Consider the following 20,357-nt stretch of genomic DNA (forward strand, 5'->3'; position numbering starts at 1 on the left):
CATCACAAAACAGAGTGCCTCCAGCAGCTCAGTGCTCCCTCAAGAACGTTATAGGTTCAGCTCTGACTGAGGAGAGCCCACCTACAGCATCACCAGCACCACTTCCTGCAGCACCCTGCGTTTTCCTTGAATGTCTCCCATCCAAGCACTGACCTGGCCCAATCCTGCTTAGCTTATGAGATCTGAGAAGGTCACAGCTCGGAGGTGGTGTGGGGCTGCAGGTGGATTATCATGCCAAACCACGCTGTCCCCTAACCCTGTAAATCGAGCTCTCCGCTGGCAACATGAGGATGGAGTCGCCCATTAAATCCCTGAGTATCCTCGCTAAGAGTGTGAGCTACAGGCAGCACGCTGGCACCGGCTCCTCCCGTCTGGGCCCTGTGTGTCATAGAACCATAGACGTTAGAGATGGAGAAGCCCCATTAGGTCCCACTCCGTCCTTTCCCCCCCAGGGGCCAGTGCAGGATTGTTCCCTAGCGTCTCATCCAGTCCCAGGCAGGAAGCTTCCACCCCTCGCTGTTCGGTCTTCCCTGTGTCTCTCGGACTGAGCTATGCAGGTCCCCTCCCTCCCTCCTACTCACTGTTCAGCAGGCTCTCGGGCCCCTTCTGCGTGTCCAGGTTGGGCTGGTTCTGTTGATTGTAAAATCGCAGCAGACACTGCTGGTTGCAGAAGTGTTTGATTTGCCCTCGCCAGTGGATGGTTTCCAGCAGCTTCCCCTGACGCTTGCAGGCATGGCACCGAGCTGCCTAAAGCCCGCATCAGCAGGAGAGAAACAACGAGTAACTAACCACACCCCCTCCGAGTGCAACACAACTCTCCAGTGAAAGGTGCACATGGCAAGGTGCTGTGAGCTTCCCCACAGCAGTGCCCTGCCAGTGCCAGCCGGGGACTCCAGCGGTGCGAACTTCTCACAGCAGCACTAGCCGCGGATCCAGCACTGTGAGCTTCCTCAGTGCAGTGCTCTGGCAGGATCAGCTGGGGACTCCAGCTACGTGAGCTTCCCCGTAGCAGTGTCCCGTCATTGCCAGGCAGGACTCCAGCAGTGCCAGGTTCTCCGCAGCAGTGCCAGCCAGACTCCAGCAGCGCGAACTTCGTCAGTGCAATGCCCACTTATTTGGGTGCCGTGCCCACCACAGCACTTAGCACAAGCTGCCAGTGCCAATACTGACCTTGAAGTACCAGAGCAAGTATTTGCTTTTGCAGTCTTCACTACAGAAGTCCCAGGTGCTGCCCTCCAGCTGCTCGGTGACCGCCCGCTGGCAGGTCTGAGAACAGTAGGTGCAGGTGATGCAGCACAGGCCCAGGTTCTTGGTGAAATCCTGTTTGTAAAGAAGCACACACCCTGCGGAGAAACAATAGGAGTGAAACCTTCCCAGGATGAACTGGGGGCCTCCCTGACCCAAACATGACCAGAATCCAGGTCTGCGGAGACAACAGAGCACACGCAACACACTGTAGGGAACAATCCAGCACTGGCCCCTGGGGCTGGGATAAGATGGGACCTCATGGGGACTTGCCATCTCTCACCTCCATGCTTCTAGGAAGAGTCTGACTCCAACCTCCTGTGTGCAGGAACCCAGCAGGCAGGGCAAGGCCAGGTCAGGCCAGCCCAGACGCAAGAGCGTAGAAGTGCATGATGACAGGAGGAGCGGAGCTGCCACCTGCTGTCTCCCCAGCCCCCAGAGAGAGAAAAGCTGTGAGAAAGCCCTCCCCAAGGACACAATGAACGGTAAAGATCTTGCCCTAGGGCCTGGCTGGACAGCAAGCCATCCCCACGACAGTCCTCCCTTCACTGCATGGTGAGGCTCTTGCCCCAGGGCCTGGCCAGTCTCCCCTCTGTTCCACTCCATGCTCTCTTCTCCTCCCCCAGCATGGGCTGGCAGGGGGTCTCTGCCTCTCCCATGCCTTCCCCAAGTACCTTCGCTGCAGAAGTTCTTCTCCACCCCAGAGAAACGGATCTTCTCATGCAGCAGCTTCTCCTGCTTGCAGTGCTCGCACTGAGACACTACCCCACGTAGCCGCTTGAAGTCCTCGCAGCAGTCCTTGCAGCAGAACTGATACACTTTGTCCTGCCAAAGAGACCGCCGCCAGGTCAGCCAGGCTGGCAGGAGGTCTCCACGCTTCCTGGCGTAGCGGGAGCAAGACTGTGGGGCTGAGGAGACCCAGTCTCCAAGTCCCCAGCTCTCCTCGCACGGGGCTTAGCAGAAGGGGGCTTCCTCCCGCCCTAGCTCTGCTCTGCTGACCTTCCGCTGAACAAGACAGCGCGCTCGGGGCATGGTTTCCAGCCACGTCTCTACAGCTAAGCAGTTCAAAGCACTCGCTCAGAAGGAGCTCTAACCCTTGAGCTGGGAAAGGAAGAAGCTCTGCAGTCCTCCCCAAGGTTGGCCTCAGCCTCACTATCGCCCTGGGGAAAAGAGTGCTCACCTGCCAATCTAGGATCTCTGGCTTCCCACTGAAAAGATTGTGGCAGTAATGGCAGTTCAGGTGGATCCCTCCTTCTGGGCTGGTGCGCTGCAGAATACAAAGACAGTGCATGGAAGGAGTGTACGGAGGGCCGTGAGCACCCAGTTTTGCACCGCTGCTGCTCATCCTGCCTCCTCCACCGCTCACAGCCCCCACTCTGCCCTTGCTTCCACAGGCAGTGGCTCAGAGTCAGTCCGTCAGATCACGCATCCAGCTACCGGATAGCAGAGGCTTGGGCAATTCCACTTCGCTTCCAGGGTACTGGGTTCAGCTCTTGTCAGGTAAGCAAGCTTTCAGATTGCCAGCTCTCTGGATTTGAAAACACCAGGATATGGGGACTCTGCTATCTTTCCTTAGGCTAAAAGCTCTGGAAGCACGTGTGCCTGGTGTCTAACATCAGGGTAATATGACTTCAGAATTCAAGCAGTCGTTCTCATCCCACCTTCCTCCGCTAGATTAGAGTGCCATTTAGCACTTGGTGTCTTGTCCCCAGTGATAGATTTATTAACAGAGTCATCTTCCTGGTTTTCTTCCTGATAACCTCTGATAAGGTGCTCTGCAAGCGTGCTGCATTTTTCAAGTCCCAAAGTAATTTTGGTGGCATTTTTCAGCACACTGCCAATTTTTCTTCAACATTAAAAATAATGTGGACATCAGATGAATATCCTTCCGGTCTGTGCGGTATTCTCAGTAGTCCTTTTGCTCCCTAGTCCCCAAACTTCAATTCTCTATTCTCCTGCCAGTACTTCCAATACTTTAACTAATCCTTTCTGCTACAGTTTTAAGATGGGGAGCTCGCGCTGAATGGCATATCTGCTATAATCACAGAGCCTTTTCAAAATTCTTACTTTATCGACCTTATACCCCCACATTACTTGAGTGAGGCTGATGTAGGATCTTGCACTGACCTGTATTTAAGTGCATGTTATGTATGAGGAGCCAATCTTGTCAAGCAATCCAACTGCTTTTTATGACTGCCCTGATCTCAAAAGGAGTTAACGCTCCACCAGTTTTTGTTTCATCTGCAAAATTTTTAGCACGCTGATGCAGACTTTACTTCCAGATTGCTGATGAAGCTGTTGAACTCTTTGGGCTTAACAGTGATCCCCAAGAAGCCCATCTTGAAATACTCCCTCCAATGGTTTTTCTTTCACAAGTGTGTCCCGAGATCTGTCAATAAGATGGTTCCTAATCCAGGTTGTGTGTGGCTTTTCTGATACTTCACAATGCTGATTTTACATGGCAATAATCCAAGTGTCTTAAGAAGGTCTACAGCTGTAACAACTCTTCAGCTACTCTTACAAACAGGATTTGTGATCTCAGCAAAGGATCATATCATTTTTATTAAAAAAAAAACAAAAACAAAAACCAACCCCCCCAAAACAAAAAAACCCAAAATACTGCAACTGCCATTAACTAAATCTCTACCTCTAGATTCTGCATTTTCTCAGTTGCCCAAGGCATGTCCTGACCTAAGTTTCCTGGGTCCTCCTGCTTGTCGCTTTGTTCTTTAAATTACCTTTGAATACCACGAAGACTTCATACATACGAGAACTTTACAGCAGAAGATAAAAACCATCAGCCAAGCCTTTAAGGACTATTAGATGTATCCTGCTGATTTTGAATTTCTAGACATGTTCTAGGAGATTTATGTTCCTTGGTGATCTCTGGCTCAGAGGACAGCTCTGCCCCTTTCCACCATGCTAGCAGGTGCCCACTGTGCTTGTGCCCTTGTAAGGCCACTATATCCCACGACCGCTCATGCAGCGCAGCTCTGTACAGCACTCCCGCTGGGCGTAAGCTGATAGACAGGAGAGAACTACAGCCAGACTTATCCCAGCTGAGGGGAGGGGAGGTAAGGCCAAGACTGAGTAATTGGCAGCTACAAGCACTGCAACTCAGGTCCTCCAGCAGAGCCTTTCCTATGGACCCTCCCTGAGGAGCCTGAGGAAGCTGCAGCCTCTGCCGAGTATGAAAAGAGGCAGGAGGCTCTAGGGCTCAGCCCAGCATGAAGGATGTTTCAGTACCTGGAATTTGGTCCAGCAGCTGGGGCTGCAGAACTGGTAGACAACCCGGTCTGTCTTGTTGTAATAGCAGGGTTCAGATAAACTCTTTCTGCAGAAGCTGCAGGGTCTAGGGGGACCTGATGAAACAGACAGGAATCGGTGAGGGCAGCAGCACAGGACATGGGACTGGGTTCTGAGGATGGCATGCAGGCTACTCACTCCTCCTCAGTCTGTCAAGCTATAACCAGAAAGGAAGGGACAAGAACACCAGGAAACTAAGAGCACCAAGTTCTGCTAGGACAGAAATGTTAAACATGGATGGAGAGCAGAGCGGCTCCGGGACGTGACCCTGGCTCTGCAGGAATCTGGAAAAAACAGCCTGCAATACTTGTACCAGTCAGCAGAGACCATTCCCACTCCTGGACACCCCGGTGCTCCATGTAGCAGAAAGGGCAATGCCAGCACAGTAGAGCACTACAATTGCTTCCTGCATTCTCAACAGACACTACCCTTCAGCATTAGAATAGCTATGTGCTGCAAGGGTGCCTCCCTCTCCTAATACCCTTCCACTTATCTCCCTGGACTCCTCCCCAGACATCTTCCCTTGTGAGCAATATGCCTTCCTTCCAGTCTCAACCACAAGCAAGGGTACAAAAGGAGGAGTTAGAGTGGAGAGCTGACTGAATCCCTGTATGTGGGCGCTCTTACCAACCAAGCCTGACTGCTTCACTTTGTGGGAGGTAGTGCAGCAAATGGAGCAGAACAGGCCCATCTTGCCGCTGCGATCCACGTTGGGCAGCATGTCAAAGTTCTTGCACAGCGTCTTGCACCACATGCACGGGTAGACCCGAGTGTTTTTCTGCAAACACAGAGCAGAACAGAGCTGTCAGAGAGCCCATCACACTCGTCAAAGCTCTATCCCCCACCTGCCTCATGCCCCCACCCCATTACTGCATCCACCGCAGGGCAGCTCTCCTGCTGGGAGCACATGGACACCTGACGTGAGAGCCAAGCTCGCAGACCACAGGTTCAGGTAGCTGGTGGTAGAGAAAAGCTGACTTTGCTCACTGGCACCTCAGCTTCACTTTGTCAAGGGTATGCACGTACTCATGGGGACCCTTGGCAGTAATGCAGAACCTGGCAGTGCCATTAGGACAGTTCAGTGAAGCCTACTCAGGCCACAGAGGAGCAGATACAGCCAAGCTCTGGGTAGACATCCAAAAGAAGCTGACCCATGCTAACTCCATGTACCAATGTCACTGGACAGTGCAGCTTATCAAGTGTTTGACCTTCGCTTGGGTCCAGTATGAGCCCTGGGGTCACAGCCCCAGCAGAACGAGTGTACTTGCTTAAGTTTCAAAGTTTCTCCACGGCAATCTCTTACGACGTTTTGTCAGCAACAAAAGGCCAAGAGGGTTCAAGCTGCCTGCTGTTGCACAGTGTCCTGTGCTAAACTGAAGAAAGGAGATGTGTGCCCATGGATACCTCCCCACCCCAGGCAGCTGACTCCACACACCTTCTTGTAACTGTTGAGACAGGTGGAATTGCAGAAGCGTTTTTGCTGGCCTTCATGGAAGAGGTATTCCAGGGGCAAGCCCTTGTTGTAGATATAGAGTCCACAGTTGTCGCAGCAGTTGGTTTTCAGCCCCTTGGTGGCCCGGAACTTGGTGAAGCAGGCGTCGCTGCAGATGCGATGCACCACGTTCCCATTGCTGACCTCGTGCTGGATCTGCAGAGGCATCATTGCTGTCACTCCCTCATACCACCACGTGCCTCCCTCCTACACACACGTGCCACTTCCAAGGCCCTTGGGAGGATGAGCTGTTGCGCTAACAAATTCAGGCAAGAGCCATCCCGGAAGCCGCTGTGTACTCAGCCTGGCCTCCCTCGCCAAAAACAGCAGAGCAGTTGGGAGAGCAGAGTGGCAGGAGGCAATTGGCTGCAGGCTAGGGGGAAGGTGAAGTTTTGTTTCTGGGAATGAGGACTGGATCACAGTGGACAAGAAAGAACCCGGAAGAGAGCTCAAACCACCTCAAGGGCTGAGGCCTCAGGCCATAAGAGTACCCGGAAAGTGCCCTGCACTCAGGCAGGTCTCAGGCAGAACCGAGCACCTCAGCCTGGATACGGAAAAGACAAAGACTTTGTTTACCTCGCCGGGTTTGTGGCAGACACTGCAGCGGCTGGTGTCTGAGGCCTCTGCAGACTGAGGTGCCGGTCTCTGCTGCTGGGCCTCGTAGAGAGAGAGGCAGACGGAGGTGCAGAACTCGTGAAAAGAGCCACCTGAACCGATCTGGGCAACCACCGAGTCCTTGGTGTTCCAGATTTCCCTGGGGATCAGCAAGGCATGTATTAGTGCAGGGACACACCAGTCCTGCCATGAAGGGACAGGATGAAAGGCTGCAATGCAGGGGACTCCCTTGTCCCAAGAGGGCAGCAAAAGCTGTCTCATAGCAGCTGCGGTCCAACCCAGAGGAGTGGTGTCCAGAGGGGCAGCATGCATAAGGTTGCTCCGAGAGGAGGCAGGGACAAGGTGCATTAAGCTTACGGACAGGCAGAGAAGGGCAATAATGCGAAGCGGGAGTAAGGAGGATGGGATCTGCAGAGCACGAAGAAAGACATGGGGCAGTAGGATAGGAGTGATGTGGCAGACAAAGGAAGCATGAGGGTCACAGGGATGGCGACTGGCAGGTACGGCTGTGGGGCAGCTGAATGGGATCACAAGTGCGGGAGTCAGGAACACTGAGGGAAGTGGAACAATCACACACTTTTTACAGAAGGTGCATATCTTTTTCCCAGGTGGTTTTTTTGAGAAGGTGGTGAGACAGGAGCTGGAGCAGAAGAGCTGAGGGAGTCCTTTACGCTGGTAGGCAGTCTGGCCTTTCTGCAGTGGGGTCCGGCAGTTGGCACAAGTCATCTTGGTAACAGTAGAGCGGGCGGCTCGCTGAGCCATCTGAGTGCGCAGGGACATACGGGTTGAGCGTCGGGTACGAAAAGGAACAAAATCCTCATCATTAGGATCATCCACCATTGCATCTGAATCTTCATCAGAGACCGGAACTGCAAAAGAACAGAGAGAACATACACAGAAATTCCCTGTTAGGGACTGAGACAAGACCTCAGCCATGAGAGACATGGTGGGGCTTTCTGGGGTCACCTTTCTGGATAACTTCTACATGCTTTGTACCTTCCTGGGTGGGGTGATAAAGGGACCCTGAAAAGATATTCTGCTGAAATTGGAGATGAGCCAGGAAGTCTTTAAGCAAACTGGGCTTAGGTACAATTTTTCTCTAGGAAGTGAAGGTCGAGCAGAATTCTGAAACGTGAACATTTACAGCAGAAATCCCTCCAAGAACCAGTAGAACTTAAAGGGAACAAGCTGGTTCACCAGCCACTTCTCCAGCACAGGCTGCACAGGCAGACAACGAAGGAGCAACAGACAAATACTAGGAAATGGCAGTGTGACACTCAACATCTCACAGGACAGAGACTTCATGTACTTTGGCAGGGAAGTTCCCAAAATACAACCCTCCTTCAGACAGCGTGCTGGGATAGGGACAAAGGAGCAAAGTTCCTGGTTGAGGAGATGGAAGATGGATTTCATGGGGAACGTCCACAGATTCTCATCCTATTACTTGGTGCTTGGTACCTACAAACCACTGCAAAAATACTATCAGAGCTCTCTTCATCCTAAGCGCCCTGAGAAAGCCGGACAAACACCCTGATATGAAGATCCACAGGGGTGAAGGGACCTGTCCTGCATAACAGAAAAGTCTGCATAAAAGCTCAAGAATTCCTACGTCCATCCTACTCGCATCACAAACTGCCTGCTCTTGCTGGGCCCGGGCCCTACTTTCTGGCTGAAAACAGACCAGCCTGTTGGCCAGCTCTCGTTACTCACTGCTCTCAGAGGAGTTCACAGTTTCAGGCCTGGCAGTTTCTGATCTTCTGGCTCGTTCACTTCTTTTCTGCTCCTAGAAGACATTCAGAAAATACTTAAGCTAACCATTTGCTGGGACAACCATAGGTAAGTATCCCTGATCATGGTGGAGTTCCAACTTCTGGGCCTTGCTTTCACCACAGCTAGGCTGAAAAGGGATACAACTCCATGGATACCTGACCAGGGATAGCAAGACGGGCAGAGAGGGGGAAGCAGGCTTATGGGGATGAAGTTCCAGCCTGGGGTGGCAGGGAGAGACATACTGAAGCCACATGTACAGCACAGTGGCAGTGTACAGGGACCACTGTCACAGGAGACATGCACACTCCTGCCCAAAGGGGCAAAGAGACAGCCAGGGTCCCTCACCGCATTTAGCGACAGACAGACAACCTCAATACTCCTGTAGAGTATGTACTCGACTGCGTTCTCCTCACCTTCTCAGTGGGCTGCTCGCTTCCCTTCCCAGACAGGCTTTCTCCTACAACAGAAGCGGAGAGGAAAGCTTGACTCCAGCCTCTTGATTTTCTCCAACAGAAGAGAAAAGATGTTGTTCCAATGCAACCACTCTTTGGGCTTGTCTGCATAGGAAGCCTCAGACCCAGCTAATGAGCACAGCTCTGCTGGCGTCCAAACACAGGAAAGCTTCTAAACCCATCACATGTAGTTAGAGAGCCACACACACAGCTTGGGAGAAGGTCCTTTAAGGGGGAGACCTCTCTGCAAGGGTGTGAGGGGATGCTGGGCAGCTGCAACGGTGCCTCCAACTGGTTCTGACCATGGAGACTGAACCTCTCCCAAGGGTGACCAGCCTGGGCAGGGGTCATTGCCTATTGGAAACGTCTTCTCCTGGTGACCCTCAGTTCCCATAATGACTCCAGCGAACAGGAGCGTAAACTAAGCTGATCCACAGCACCAGCTTGAGCGGGCAAGCTCCTAGCTGGCACAAACATTAAGCAACATTAAAGCTATGAAAGTGAGAGAGCTATGAGAGTGAGAGATTGTGTGCATCAAGGGACCAGCTTCCAGAGCACTATTCCTTATAAGCAAGCCCCTTTCCTCACATCTAGCCCATCAGCAGTATTGCCATGGAAATCGTCAGAGGAGACGGAAAAACTGTTGCTCAAAACAGCCTCCAACTTCAGAGACGTGCAGCAGCGTGGCCTACTGAGCAAGAAGCAGCTAGGTTCTGCAGAGATAACTACCCACCTGCTGGTGGCGAAGCTTCCTGTGCCTTCAGTATGCTGCTCTCTTTAAGAGAACTGTTCCCACTATCATCCCCTTCCTCTGTCTGGTTTTCATCCACATGCTCAGGGAGCAAGGCTGCGGTACTGCTATCCAGGCTCAGCTCCAGCCCCGCTTCCACTGCTAGCCCTTCCCTCTGCACAGGTGAGCTTTTCCTTGGTGCCTTCAACCTTGTCTTCTTGGTTTGTTTAAGACTGAGCTGTGGGGGGGACACTGGCAGACTCGAGGACTGCGCTGTGATTTCTTCTGTGGCTGGGGCACTGTTCAGTTCCCCTGAGTCAGGAACAGGCTGTGGGGGCGATTCGGGGGCATTGTCATCAGACAGTGCAGGAATAGCAGCAGCACCATCATCCTTTAGGTCCCCAGAATCATTTTTTGGTGCCTCTTCCCCTTCTTTCCATGTTTCTGGAACAAGGGCTTCTCTAGTGAGGGCAGAGGAGTCTCCTGACCCATCCTCCACATCCTGGGAAGAATGTGCCTTGTATAGCCCATCCAGATCCTCCGCTTTATCTAGCTCCATCAAGTCAGCAGTTTTGTCCAGCTCATCTAAGACATCAGGTTTCTCCAGCATGTCCATGACACCAGGTTTAGCCAGATCGAGATCATCTGACTTGTTTAGTTCAGACAGGCTGTCTGCTTTCACTAGAAGGTCCAAGTCCCCATCTGCAGTCATCTGCTTGGGTTGATCCCAGTCAGGGGGCTGAAGAACCGAAGCGTCCTGGGTAGAAGCTGTTTGGGAGCCGAGGAGATCTTCCCCAAACTCCATGTCAGCAGGGAGATCACCAATAAGTGGTTTGTCAGGCAAGGACAGCGGGTCCAAAGATCCCGAAAATTCACTGGAATCCATTTAGAAGATGACAACTAGAAACGAGAGAGACTTGCAAGTTAATGAAAAGCAGTGTTACACAGTGCATGAATACAGCAGTGCCCACTCTTCTGAACACCGCTGGAGTAAAACAAGGCCCCATAAGGCTGCTAGCAATAACCACGATGTGAAAAAGTCAGTCACCCCTACCCTGGAGATTACAAACCTCCTAAGCCAAACAGCAGGCATGGGACGCAGCAGCAAACCTTTGGGCGCTCTCCATATCGTGTGCACGCTTCTCCACAGCACGGCCAACAGACCTGCCATCATAAAGGACGCTAGGGTATCAGAAGTGACCCAGGAATTAATTCAGAAGACTTCACATAGCTGTTCTGTGGTGTTCTCTTCCCTGCCTTTCACCTGACTGAAATAATCCGGCTTATCCTGTTCTTCTAAGTTGTTCTCATGCAGCTAACTCATCTTACATTTTTAAAAGCATCTTTTCTCTTAAGCACACAGAGGTTGCAAGGACACCTTGTTTGCTCTGTAGCTTGCACCTCAAACCAGATACCATCCCAAAGGGACAGCGGATGACAAGATGCAAGAATTTTGTCAGAGGACAGAAATGATCCACGTTACACTATAACTATGGTTATAGTGTAGTCCCAAAACCACGTGGGCTAATATTCAGACACAGAAAAACTGGAAAAACTTAAGGTAGAACTGGAGGGAATTCTAGACAGTGGCATGAAGAAAGGTGGGAAAGCCCATGATGTTACAAGCAGTTTTGAGAGGAAGAAAAGGTAGCAAAACAGTCCTAAGTGTGCAATGCAGAGTCAGGAAAAAAGACCAGTGAGACTTTGCACTGCACAGACAGCGCACTCGCACAGAGAGAGGTGATGCTGACTGCTAACATCAGAGGGACAAAATCACAGCCCAGCTCCTCATGCCTAAGAAAGGTCAACTTTATCAAACGCCAGAAAGGGCAAGACCATGAGGTGAGGCAAAAAAGCATTCATATCCATATTGGCGAATCGTTAAGTTATAACCCTGCAGAGAAAGGGTAAAAACCTAAAGAGGGGAACGGAAAGGGAGACAGAGTCCATAAGTGGCCAGGCAGAAAAAGACGTGATGTAGCATCAGGTCCCCCAAACAGGTTGTAACTACGATAGCACAGGGAAGGCACTAGAAATGAAAGATGCGGCACCAGCCCACTTGCATGAATTTCACTGGTGACGGCTGATCAATTCCTTCTCTACACCCTTCTCTCCGAAAGGATAACAAAGTCGCACTTACGAGCAGTTTACTCAGAACTAGACAGGAAATAAGTGGATAGAGAATGTAGCCACCTTCTGAAACTCAGTTAAGCAGGAATTCAGGAAATCATACCTACAGCTAGAGGGCAAAGTCATTACCTCTTATTTTTATCTGAAAACATATCTGCCACTCTGAAATAGAAAATGCAGCTAAGCACTGTCCCCACAATCACAAACAGAGACTACAGAAGATGTGATCTTCAGAGACGCTCAGCAAGTTTCACCAACGAAGACTTGGTTATTCCATTCACTGTCTTTAGTTACAGAGTAGACAAAGCTTCTACAATGAGCTAACTCCAGATCAATGTGAGAGCTAATATGTGTTTCAGGGTGACCAACAGGAAGAAGAACAAAGTGAAATAAAGACATCTGAAAGAAGTCGTAAAGGTTTGAGGCAGGTGAGAATCCTCCCAAGATGAGAAACATGTTTTTCTGCTTCTCTGAACATTAACAATACCTCCTTCTCAAAGATACACCTCAGCCAAGTTTCCATGCCTGTATGGAAAGACAGCAGACCTTACAACAACAAGCAGCAGAAAGGTCAAGCCACCGAGATGAACAATAAAAGTATATTTATAAGTGTACTTAACAGAGGACTAAGATACTCCTCAAATTCACCTTCAGACACTTTGCACAAGTCTGCAATGAATCCACAGAGCTCGTACTCCTACAGTCTTTGCCACTTTCAGCTGGCCTAGCCTTCATTTGGCAGAAAGAGACCCTGGGAACAATTTTGGAGCGTGAGGAATCCATGTTGGCATCTCCCCCTACGGGACAACACAAGCAACAGCCCATGAAAGCGTGGGGAGAGGAACTCGCCATTCTGCTCACATGTGCTCTACAGACAGACCAAAAGCAGCTGGTTTCAGCAACGTATACCTCCGCACTGCTTTCAAGCTCTGGCCGCAGGAGCGTTACAATGCAAGACAAGACTACGATAAACCTAACGACAAGGACGCACAGCCTTAAAGAGAACAACTATTCTGCAGATTAAATCAACTCCAAAACACTGCTATGTGGACAAGAAAGATCTAAAAGTCCACAGTAAGACCACTCACATGCAAGTTCTGGTTGGAAGCACAGCGTGTTCCTGTGAACCCGCATGTTCAGATTCCTATTTGCTTTCATGAACTTTGCCAGAATCTCCCCGGCAGAACAGCTCACGCGTTCCAGCGAACAGTTTAAAACATCTTCTTAGGTTGCGCAAGGCTAAGAACTGCTGCAGTCAGTCAAATGAAAGATCCAGCTATTCAAATATCCCATTTTCTATTGACAGCAAGAACGAATACCTGGCGGGAGAATATAAGAAACACCACTGACACAGGACGAGTCTCCTTCAGCATATCACCCAACCAAACGGCAATCAAGAAGAACCGCTTTGCATGAGTTGCATTGGGACTATCATTGTAAAGACTCTAATAGACAAATCTGTCACGAATTTGCCAAATTCCCTTTCAAACCAATTTGTTTTGGGCCTCCACAAATTCCATTGGCAATAAGCTCTGCAACGTAACATTTTGTTCTAAAAAGATTTCATTTTGTTTACTTTAAGCCTGATGCATCAGAGCTCCATGACAATGAGACACAGAAACAGATGGATGCTAACATTTGACGCATTTATAGCATTCTGGAAAAGCTGACAGAGTAGCACTGAGGCCGGACTTAAGCGGGAGATACTGACATGCAAGGAACGTCTCTGCACGTCACTGCAACTCTGCGCCCCTGACTGAAGTCTTTGCAGTGGCTTTCAACCACCAGAACCAAGAAGGCAGCCCTGTGGGAGGAAAACCACACTCCTTTCGCTCACCTGGGACTTTCAGAATCGTCTGGGCTTCCTGCTGAACTTCGCAATGAGTTCTGCTGCCAACTGAACGCGCACTTTTCCTCCTGGTCTCTTCTCACTGCCTCTAACAGAGGGGTAATAGCTTACTGGTTTTGGCAGATGCACCACATTTCGTCATCTTTTTTATTCCAGGGCTATCTAATGCACAGATCACTCACTGAGTTCTGGTCACAGCTCAGTCTGAAATCTTTCTCTTTTCTAGCCACACACATATCTGGCAGCAAGGAAAGTATGCTGGAACACAACTCAGCCAAACAGAGAGGAGACAGCGTGGTGAAATCCTGCACGTTTACAGAGGATGTGACTGCTCAATCAGACGTTTGGAAAGTCATTACTTTGGACTGGGCACCATCCTCTCCAGAGTATTCAGTAACTGTTGTTGCCGGGAAGATCGAGCTCAATGACTGTGAAGTCCTCGGCGCAACAATCAGAAGCAGAGTGCTTCTCAGATAGCACGTGAGAGATTCCAAGTAGCTGACGGGTCTGCTGAGGGCCCTCCATGAACGTGTAGGACTGGCACGGATGCAACGCTGGCCACAAATCCAACGTGAGTAGACTACCAGACCCGACTTACCCTTTCTGCCAAAGGTGGGTGGGGAGGACAAAAATCTTCTCTCAGAGCACACTCGAGTACCACAAGTGACTAGCTGAGACTTTATATGGGTTGTTAAGGACATGTCAAGGACATCGCTGGTGCTGTAACCGCAGAGATCTTCCATATCATACAAACAAGCGTCCTGACTCAGTTAACCATCAGCGGGGGAATGTGGTCTAGCTGCAAAAACGAGCAGCTACCAATGAGTATTTAAGTAAATGAGACAGTAAAAACAAAACAAAACAAAACAAAAAATCCTGCTGCTACTCCCTCACAACGAAGTGGATACTTAGGAAGTCTCCGTTGTCCGCAGAAGAGCGCAGCCACGCAGTGACTGCCTTCCTCAACCAAAGGAATAGCAACTGTTAGGGTACCTATCCTAGACTTTTGTCAATGGATGTTGATTCCGATTTTCAAAGGCTGAAGGATTTACCTTTTTTCTTTTTTGGATATTAGAAAGCATTTGAAATATGAAAAATATTAAACAAAATATATTACAGTTAAAACACTCAGATCGACATACCAGATAATTTTTATCTAAGAGTTCTGTAAGAACTAAACAGAGAGCTCTGAAGAAAGTTCCTATTTTTGTGCCAAAATTTCAAATAAACAGTAATGCCTGACTTAGTAACTTTTCCTGACAAAAATAACAGCGGTCGACACATGGTTCTATCAATAAACCATTAAGGAAGTAACATAATGCCCTACCAGCATGGTTTTAGGCAACAGATCCTCATTAACAATATTATACCTTGAGTGACAAACATACTTCATTGCTATGATGTATCTGAGTTTACTAAAGCCTGGGGCAGTTTATAGCTTTCCAGATTGAAACACTGCAAACTTTTATTACAGATTGGCTAACTGCTTTTAAAAGCACATTAATTTATGAAGAATCACCAGTAAACAGGTATACTGCTAGGGACCAGGTTTCAGTCTCGTCCAAATTCTCTGGAAGGGAGCAAAAAAAAAAAAAGGTCATTACTCACTACTGGTTTTGGAGAGGCAGCTCTCCGAGCTCCTACTCATCAGCCTGGCAGCCCAGACGCTGCACTCGGAGAGCACAAAGCCACGTCCATTGGTGTCTTTCAATACAGCACTGCTTGCACAGAGCACCACGCTAGATCATTACCATCCGACTCTTGGCTAGTGTCTTCACTTGAAGACAGACACTGAAAGAGTTGAGATGTTTCAAATAAAAAAAAAAATGCAAGAATCCCACTGCTTTAACAAATCAGTCATGGTTTAGAAAACGCTTTCCAGTGATAAATTTGTTTCGTTCACTGAAAAGAAGTGGGGAGACATGACATGACCTGTCTCAAAAAATCCATAAGGGAAGAAAATCTGATAGTAAAGGACTCGTCAGACAAACACACAGGAGGTCTCCGAAGGCTGGGGAGTCAAAGTTGGACAAAGGCAGAAGTGTCTGTTTCCAAATTAAAGCTGTAGGTTATTGACTATTTAACAACTGACTCAGCGATATATAGACCTCTGCAACTTGGAGATTTTATGATGGCATGGAGTAACTTGATCTTCAAGTCAGCTATAGCCACTACAAACGTCACTGGTCTAGTTCCTCAGCCTGCATTTTGCAGGTCAAGCTAGATGAACGCAGTGGTCTCTTCTGATCTCGGAAGGTATTATAGTATATTATTCTGTAATTCATGGAGTGAAAACAGCAGGACCCATCACCACGTCCCCTTTGGGCCAGCCTTCACAAGCGGCTGAAATTGTCTACCCTATGGGAACTCGCGGATGGGGAAAAGAAGGGTCTTCCCAGAATACCACCAGCAGCCTGAAGACACCAGCAATGGTTTTGTAACAGCCCCAAAGCCAGAAATACCTAGACCAAAGCCTTTTTTTTTTTTTTTTTTGGTAAACAAACATTAGGAGCACTAGCTTAAACCAAAACTAAATTTTCTACATCGGGAGCACCAGCCTAGGGTACAGGCCTCAAACTTAGTACTGCAGTCACACAGATTCAAGAAAGCTGAAACTCCAACACAGAGCAGATGGCGCTGCAACGTATGAATCCAAATGCATGGGTTTCCTGTTAATTCCTCTAAGGCAGAGCTGACCAAACTACATTTCGAGCTTGCAGCCCAGAAATTTCATCTTTAGCTTCAAGAAAATCAAACAGGAAGGACAAAATTCAGGAATTTTCTTGCAGAGTGGTCTGGCGTGAGGTTTTTCCAGGGAACTCCCTGCAACACTTTAAAGGTACTTTGAAGCGTTCCTTGGATCTCAGCATTATTTGCTGATAATCCAACACCCCCATGCTAGCGGTAAACTCCAAGACCACCAACAGGAGCAAGCTCATCCATCAGGGACACCATTCTGGCAGCAGTTTGAAACTGCCCAGGATACGCTCACATCTTTTCCTAAGACCAACATCCTCCAAGCAGCAACTGTCAAGGCTCTGCAACAGAGAAGCGAGCAACAGCAAGTCTAGGTACGCTCAAACACAACTTGTCTTGTTTACACACATTAAGACAGAGGTCTTAGCGGTAATGCCTCGTGTCTAGAGACCAATTCAACTTCAAGAGCCAACTCCACTCAAAGATCAAGGCAAAGAGCAAACTCTCCTGCTGCTTGTACAGCTTTGTGCCTACAGAATGAATAAGCAGCATTTTTTCCGCGACTAAACACTTGCCACAAGACAACGTCTGCCAAATCAGTGCTCCTAGTGCTGCAAAACAGTACACAAAGTAAAGCGGACAAGAAGCTTTAGGAGCGCTATCTGGAGCCTAACATACAAGTACGGAGGTGCGCAGCATGCTTTGGCAGCATCTACCGAACTTGCCTTAATGATGTTAAGACACTAGTTAGAAGATGCAAATGGACAGTAGACCTGGAAGAGCTCAAAACTCAACTGGGCAAGACCCTGAGCAACCTGATCTAAAGTAAGCTCTGCGGTGAGCAAGAAACTGGACTAGAGACCTCCAATAGTCCCTTCTAACCTAAATCGTTATACAATTCTCTGGGAAAACCTTACCATACAGGGAAGAGAGACAAGACAACGGGGCAGAATCTCAGGGAAGACGTGCTTTTGAGGGCAAAACATACAGTTTTCCACGGGTAGCCTTACAGAGCCAAAACACTGGGAGAGGAAGGTGAGCAGTCCACTAGGCCTTGCTGGCACTCGCAGACTCCTCAGCCAGCTTCCTGCTCTTGGGTCCCCAAACGGGAGTTTTAGCACAGGCATGCTTCACCTCAACGGGCAGAGGTGATCATCTGGGCCATGCTCTCAGCACTGGCTTGGATCCTGGGGTGGGCAGGGTTATTGGAGAAAACGCAGATTAGAAGCAGGCTTGGGGAACGAAGGGGCAGCGAGAGAGAAAGCGGTGAACGAGAACCGCAAGTGAAGCCCAGCGGGAAGAGGAAGGAAGGGCATCAGCGAAGCAGCTCCCCTCTTAGGAAGAGAGGCTTCAGAAACCATTCCCCAGGGCTAAGCTGAGCAGCCTGTCCCCCACCGTCGCTCGGCAGAGACCACGTCCAGCCCTGCCGCTGCCCACGCGCCCGACCGCCGGGGCCCGTTCCCGCGCTAGGCTGGCGCCACAGCCCGCTCCCAGCCTCGCGCCGGGGGCCAATCCTGCCTCCGCCTCAGCACGCCACGCTCCAGCGGCCCAGCCCAGCCCCGGTCTGGCCCCAGGCTCCAGCAAGCCCGGTTTCTGCCCAGCAGGTCTCTGTCGCCGCGCAGGCTGAGCGGCGCTCCCTGCTTTCGCAGGCACAGCTGGATTTTAGGGACAGGCCAGGTCCTCCCCGAGCGAGCCAGACGTTTTGGGGGGGGGGGGGGGAGAGATAACGGGCAGATAAAAGAATCGGCCAGTCCAAAGATCAGCAGCGGCAGGTTTAGCCCGCTCCAGATGCTTCATCACTACGGGTTGCGAGAGCAGCGTAAAGGGCGGATGGCTCGGCCGGCGCCTGCCCGAGGCGCGTGCGAGCGGGCAGGCGAGCCCAGAAGCGACGGCCGAGCGAGCCCGCCTCGACGGACGCCGGCGGCCGGGGCAGAGACGGGGCTCAGCCCGCTCGGAGCCGCCGGGGGCCACGCAGACGCCGGGAGGCCGTTTTCTACCGCTCCTCGGCGCGGCCCCCCCCCACGGCGGGGACAGGGCCCGGGCTGCGGGCAGCCCCGGGTGGGCCTGGTTGGGGGGCTGCCCCACGTCAACCCCTCGGCGGCGACGTGGGGGGCCGCGGCCTGCGCCCGCCACCGGCCTGGGGGTCATCCTGGGGCCTGGCCCCACAGTGGGGGGGGGTCACCCCGGGGCTTGGCCCCACAGTAGGGGAGGGGGTCCCCTATGGCCTGGCCCCACAGTAGGGGAGGGGGTCCTCCATGGGGCCTGCTCGCCCCCCAAACCAGCCCCGGAGAGGGGGCTGCGCCCGGGGCTGCCCCCCCCCCCCAGCCCTCACTGAGGGTCACTCTGGGGTCTGCCCCCCCCCCCCGCCAAAACCTAGCAGGAGGCCTCACACCGGGGCCTCCCCGCCCCGCACAGGGGTCACCCGCGGCCTACCCGCCCCCCCCCCAAATCCCAAACCAGCCCCAGGCCCCTGCCCCCCCCCACGACCCCCGCCGAAGGGCGCCCCCATGCGGCCGCCACGGGGCGGGGGGGGGGAACGCGCGCGCGGCGGCGGCCCCGCCCCCTGGCGGGGCGGCGGGCCCCGCCCCCTCGCCGCCGGGGCGCGCGCCCCGCCCCGCCCCCCATCCTGCGGGGGGGCCCCGCCCCCGCCCCCGCCCCCTCCCGGGCCCCGCGCCGCACGCTCGCGCCCCGCCCCCACCCCCACCCGAGCACCGGCGCCCCGCGGGTGGGCGGGCGGTCACCCCGCGTCGCCCGCAGGGAGGCGCCCGCGGCCGGCGCCGCTCGTACCTGGCTCCCCGGCGCAGTGCCGCCCGCTCTACCCGGAGCCCGGATTCGGGTCGCGGCCCCTTTAAATGGAGGCGCCGCTCGGAGCCCTCAGCGCGCTGCAGCCCGAGGGGGGGCGGGGGAAGCTCCCTATTGGCTGTGTCAAGCGAGGGACGGCTCCCCATTGGCTGCGGCGGGGCCTGGGCTCGCGAGACTGGCTTGCAGGCGGCGGCCTCGGAAACGCGGAGTGGAACCGCGAGCCCGGGATCGGCGCAGCAGCCCGGAATCCAGCGGGCGGCCCCCAAAACCCGGCGCGGAGCCGCGGAGCGGGGCCGCGCGAGCCAACAGCGCGGAGCCCCGCGCGGGCAGCGGCCGCACCCCGGCACGGCGCTGGGTGGGGGGGGCGGGGGGGCGTGTGCGGCTCGGCTCGGCGCGGGGCTGGTAACGGGGCGCCCGCAATCCCCGCCGGTGCCCGCGCGGCCACCCGCAAAGTGCGGAGCGGATTCCGCGGAGCGGGTTCGCCCCCCCCCGCCCCGGCCTTAACCCTCTCAGCGCCGCGGCCGCGGCCGCCACCGCGGGGGGCCCGGCCGGGCCGCTCCGCCACGGCTCCTACCTGCGCACGGCGGGAACCGCCCGGCCCGGTTCGGGCGCCGCCGCCACCGCCGCCTCCCTGGAGCTGGAGCGTCTCCCCGGGGCGGTGAGTGACAGCGCGGCCGGGCGGGGCTTCCGCGGGGGCCCGGGACGCGGCGCCGCCCCCGGGAGGGGCTGCCCCGGCCCCCGGCCCGCGCCCCGCCCCCTCGCGCTCCCCTCCCCCACCCGCGCCCCGCCCCCCCGGACACCCCCCGACCGGGCTCCCTTCCCCCACGCCGACATATTCCCCCTCCCCCGCTCCCCACTCGTGACGTCGCCCCGGGCCACACCCCCCCCACTCGGGCTCCCGCTGCCCCCTCTCACGGGGCGCGCAAGCCCCTCGTGTCCCCCCCCACCCTCCATCTCGAGGCTCCTCTCCCCTCCCCACCCCCCCCGGATCCGGCAGGGACACGGGTGGGCGGCCGCCGCCGAGGGAGCAGCGCCCCCCGCGGGTCGGGGCAGCGGCGCAGCCCCCCGGCCCCAGCGGCTGACGGAGGCGTGGGGGGGGGGGGGAAGGGGGCCGCCAGGCGCCCTCGGGGCGCGCTGCCGCCCCACGGGGGGTTACAGGGCTGCGACACGGCGCCCACCGCAGCACAGGCGGCAGCGGCCGTTACAGGGCCGCCCGTGGGCCCCCCCGGGCCTCGCGCAGCTCCCGCCGCCCGTGAGGGGAAGGGGCGG

General features: G+C 53.4%; 1 protein-coding gene across 5 annotated transcripts in view; it reads right to left on the reverse strand.

The window, feature by feature from the left end:
* ZMYM3 (zinc finger MYM-type containing 3) overlaps positions 1–19,798 on the reverse strand; it is a 31,368-nt gene extending 11,570 nt beyond the window's left edge. The window contains exons 1-13 of one of the 5 annotated variants that reach the window (XM_068956890.1): positions 19,663–19,798; positions 9,614–10,510; positions 8,842–8,885; positions 8,369–8,441; positions 7,236–7,527; positions 6,620–6,797; positions 5,987–6,199; positions 5,179–5,329; positions 4,492–4,607; positions 2,426–2,512; positions 1,920–2,070; positions 1,171–1,343; positions 582–747 (exon numbers count right to left, since the gene is read on the reverse strand). In XM_068956890.1, the coding sequence (XP_068812991.1) occupies positions 582–747; positions 1,171–1,343; positions 1,920–2,070; positions 2,426–2,512; positions 4,492–4,607; positions 5,179–5,329; positions 5,987–6,199; positions 6,620–6,797; positions 7,236–7,527; positions 8,369–8,441; positions 8,842–8,885; positions 9,614–10,496 (2,527 nt within the window). In that variant the 5' untranslated portion in view covers positions 10,497–10,510; positions 19,663–19,798. Of the gene's footprint in view, positions 1–581; positions 748–1,170; positions 1,344–1,919; positions 2,071–2,425; positions 2,513–4,491; positions 4,608–5,178; positions 5,330–5,986; positions 6,200–6,619; positions 6,798–7,235; positions 7,528–8,368; positions 8,442–8,841; positions 8,886–9,613; positions 10,511–13,577; positions 13,701–19,073; positions 19,528–19,662 lie in introns of those variants that run through there. The other 4 variants (XM_068956891.1, XM_068956892.1, XM_068956893.1 and 1 more) reach the window with 4 other exon arrangements.
* Between the last annotated feature and the right edge of the window lie 559 nt (positions 19,799–20,357).

Source organism: Struthio camelus, chromosome 11 (assembly GCF_040807025.1).
Source record: "Struthio camelus isolate bStrCam1 chromosome 11, bStrCam1.hap1, whole genome shotgun sequence".
Lineage (NCBI taxonomy): Eukaryota > Metazoa > Chordata > Aves > Struthioniformes > Struthionidae > Struthio > Struthio camelus.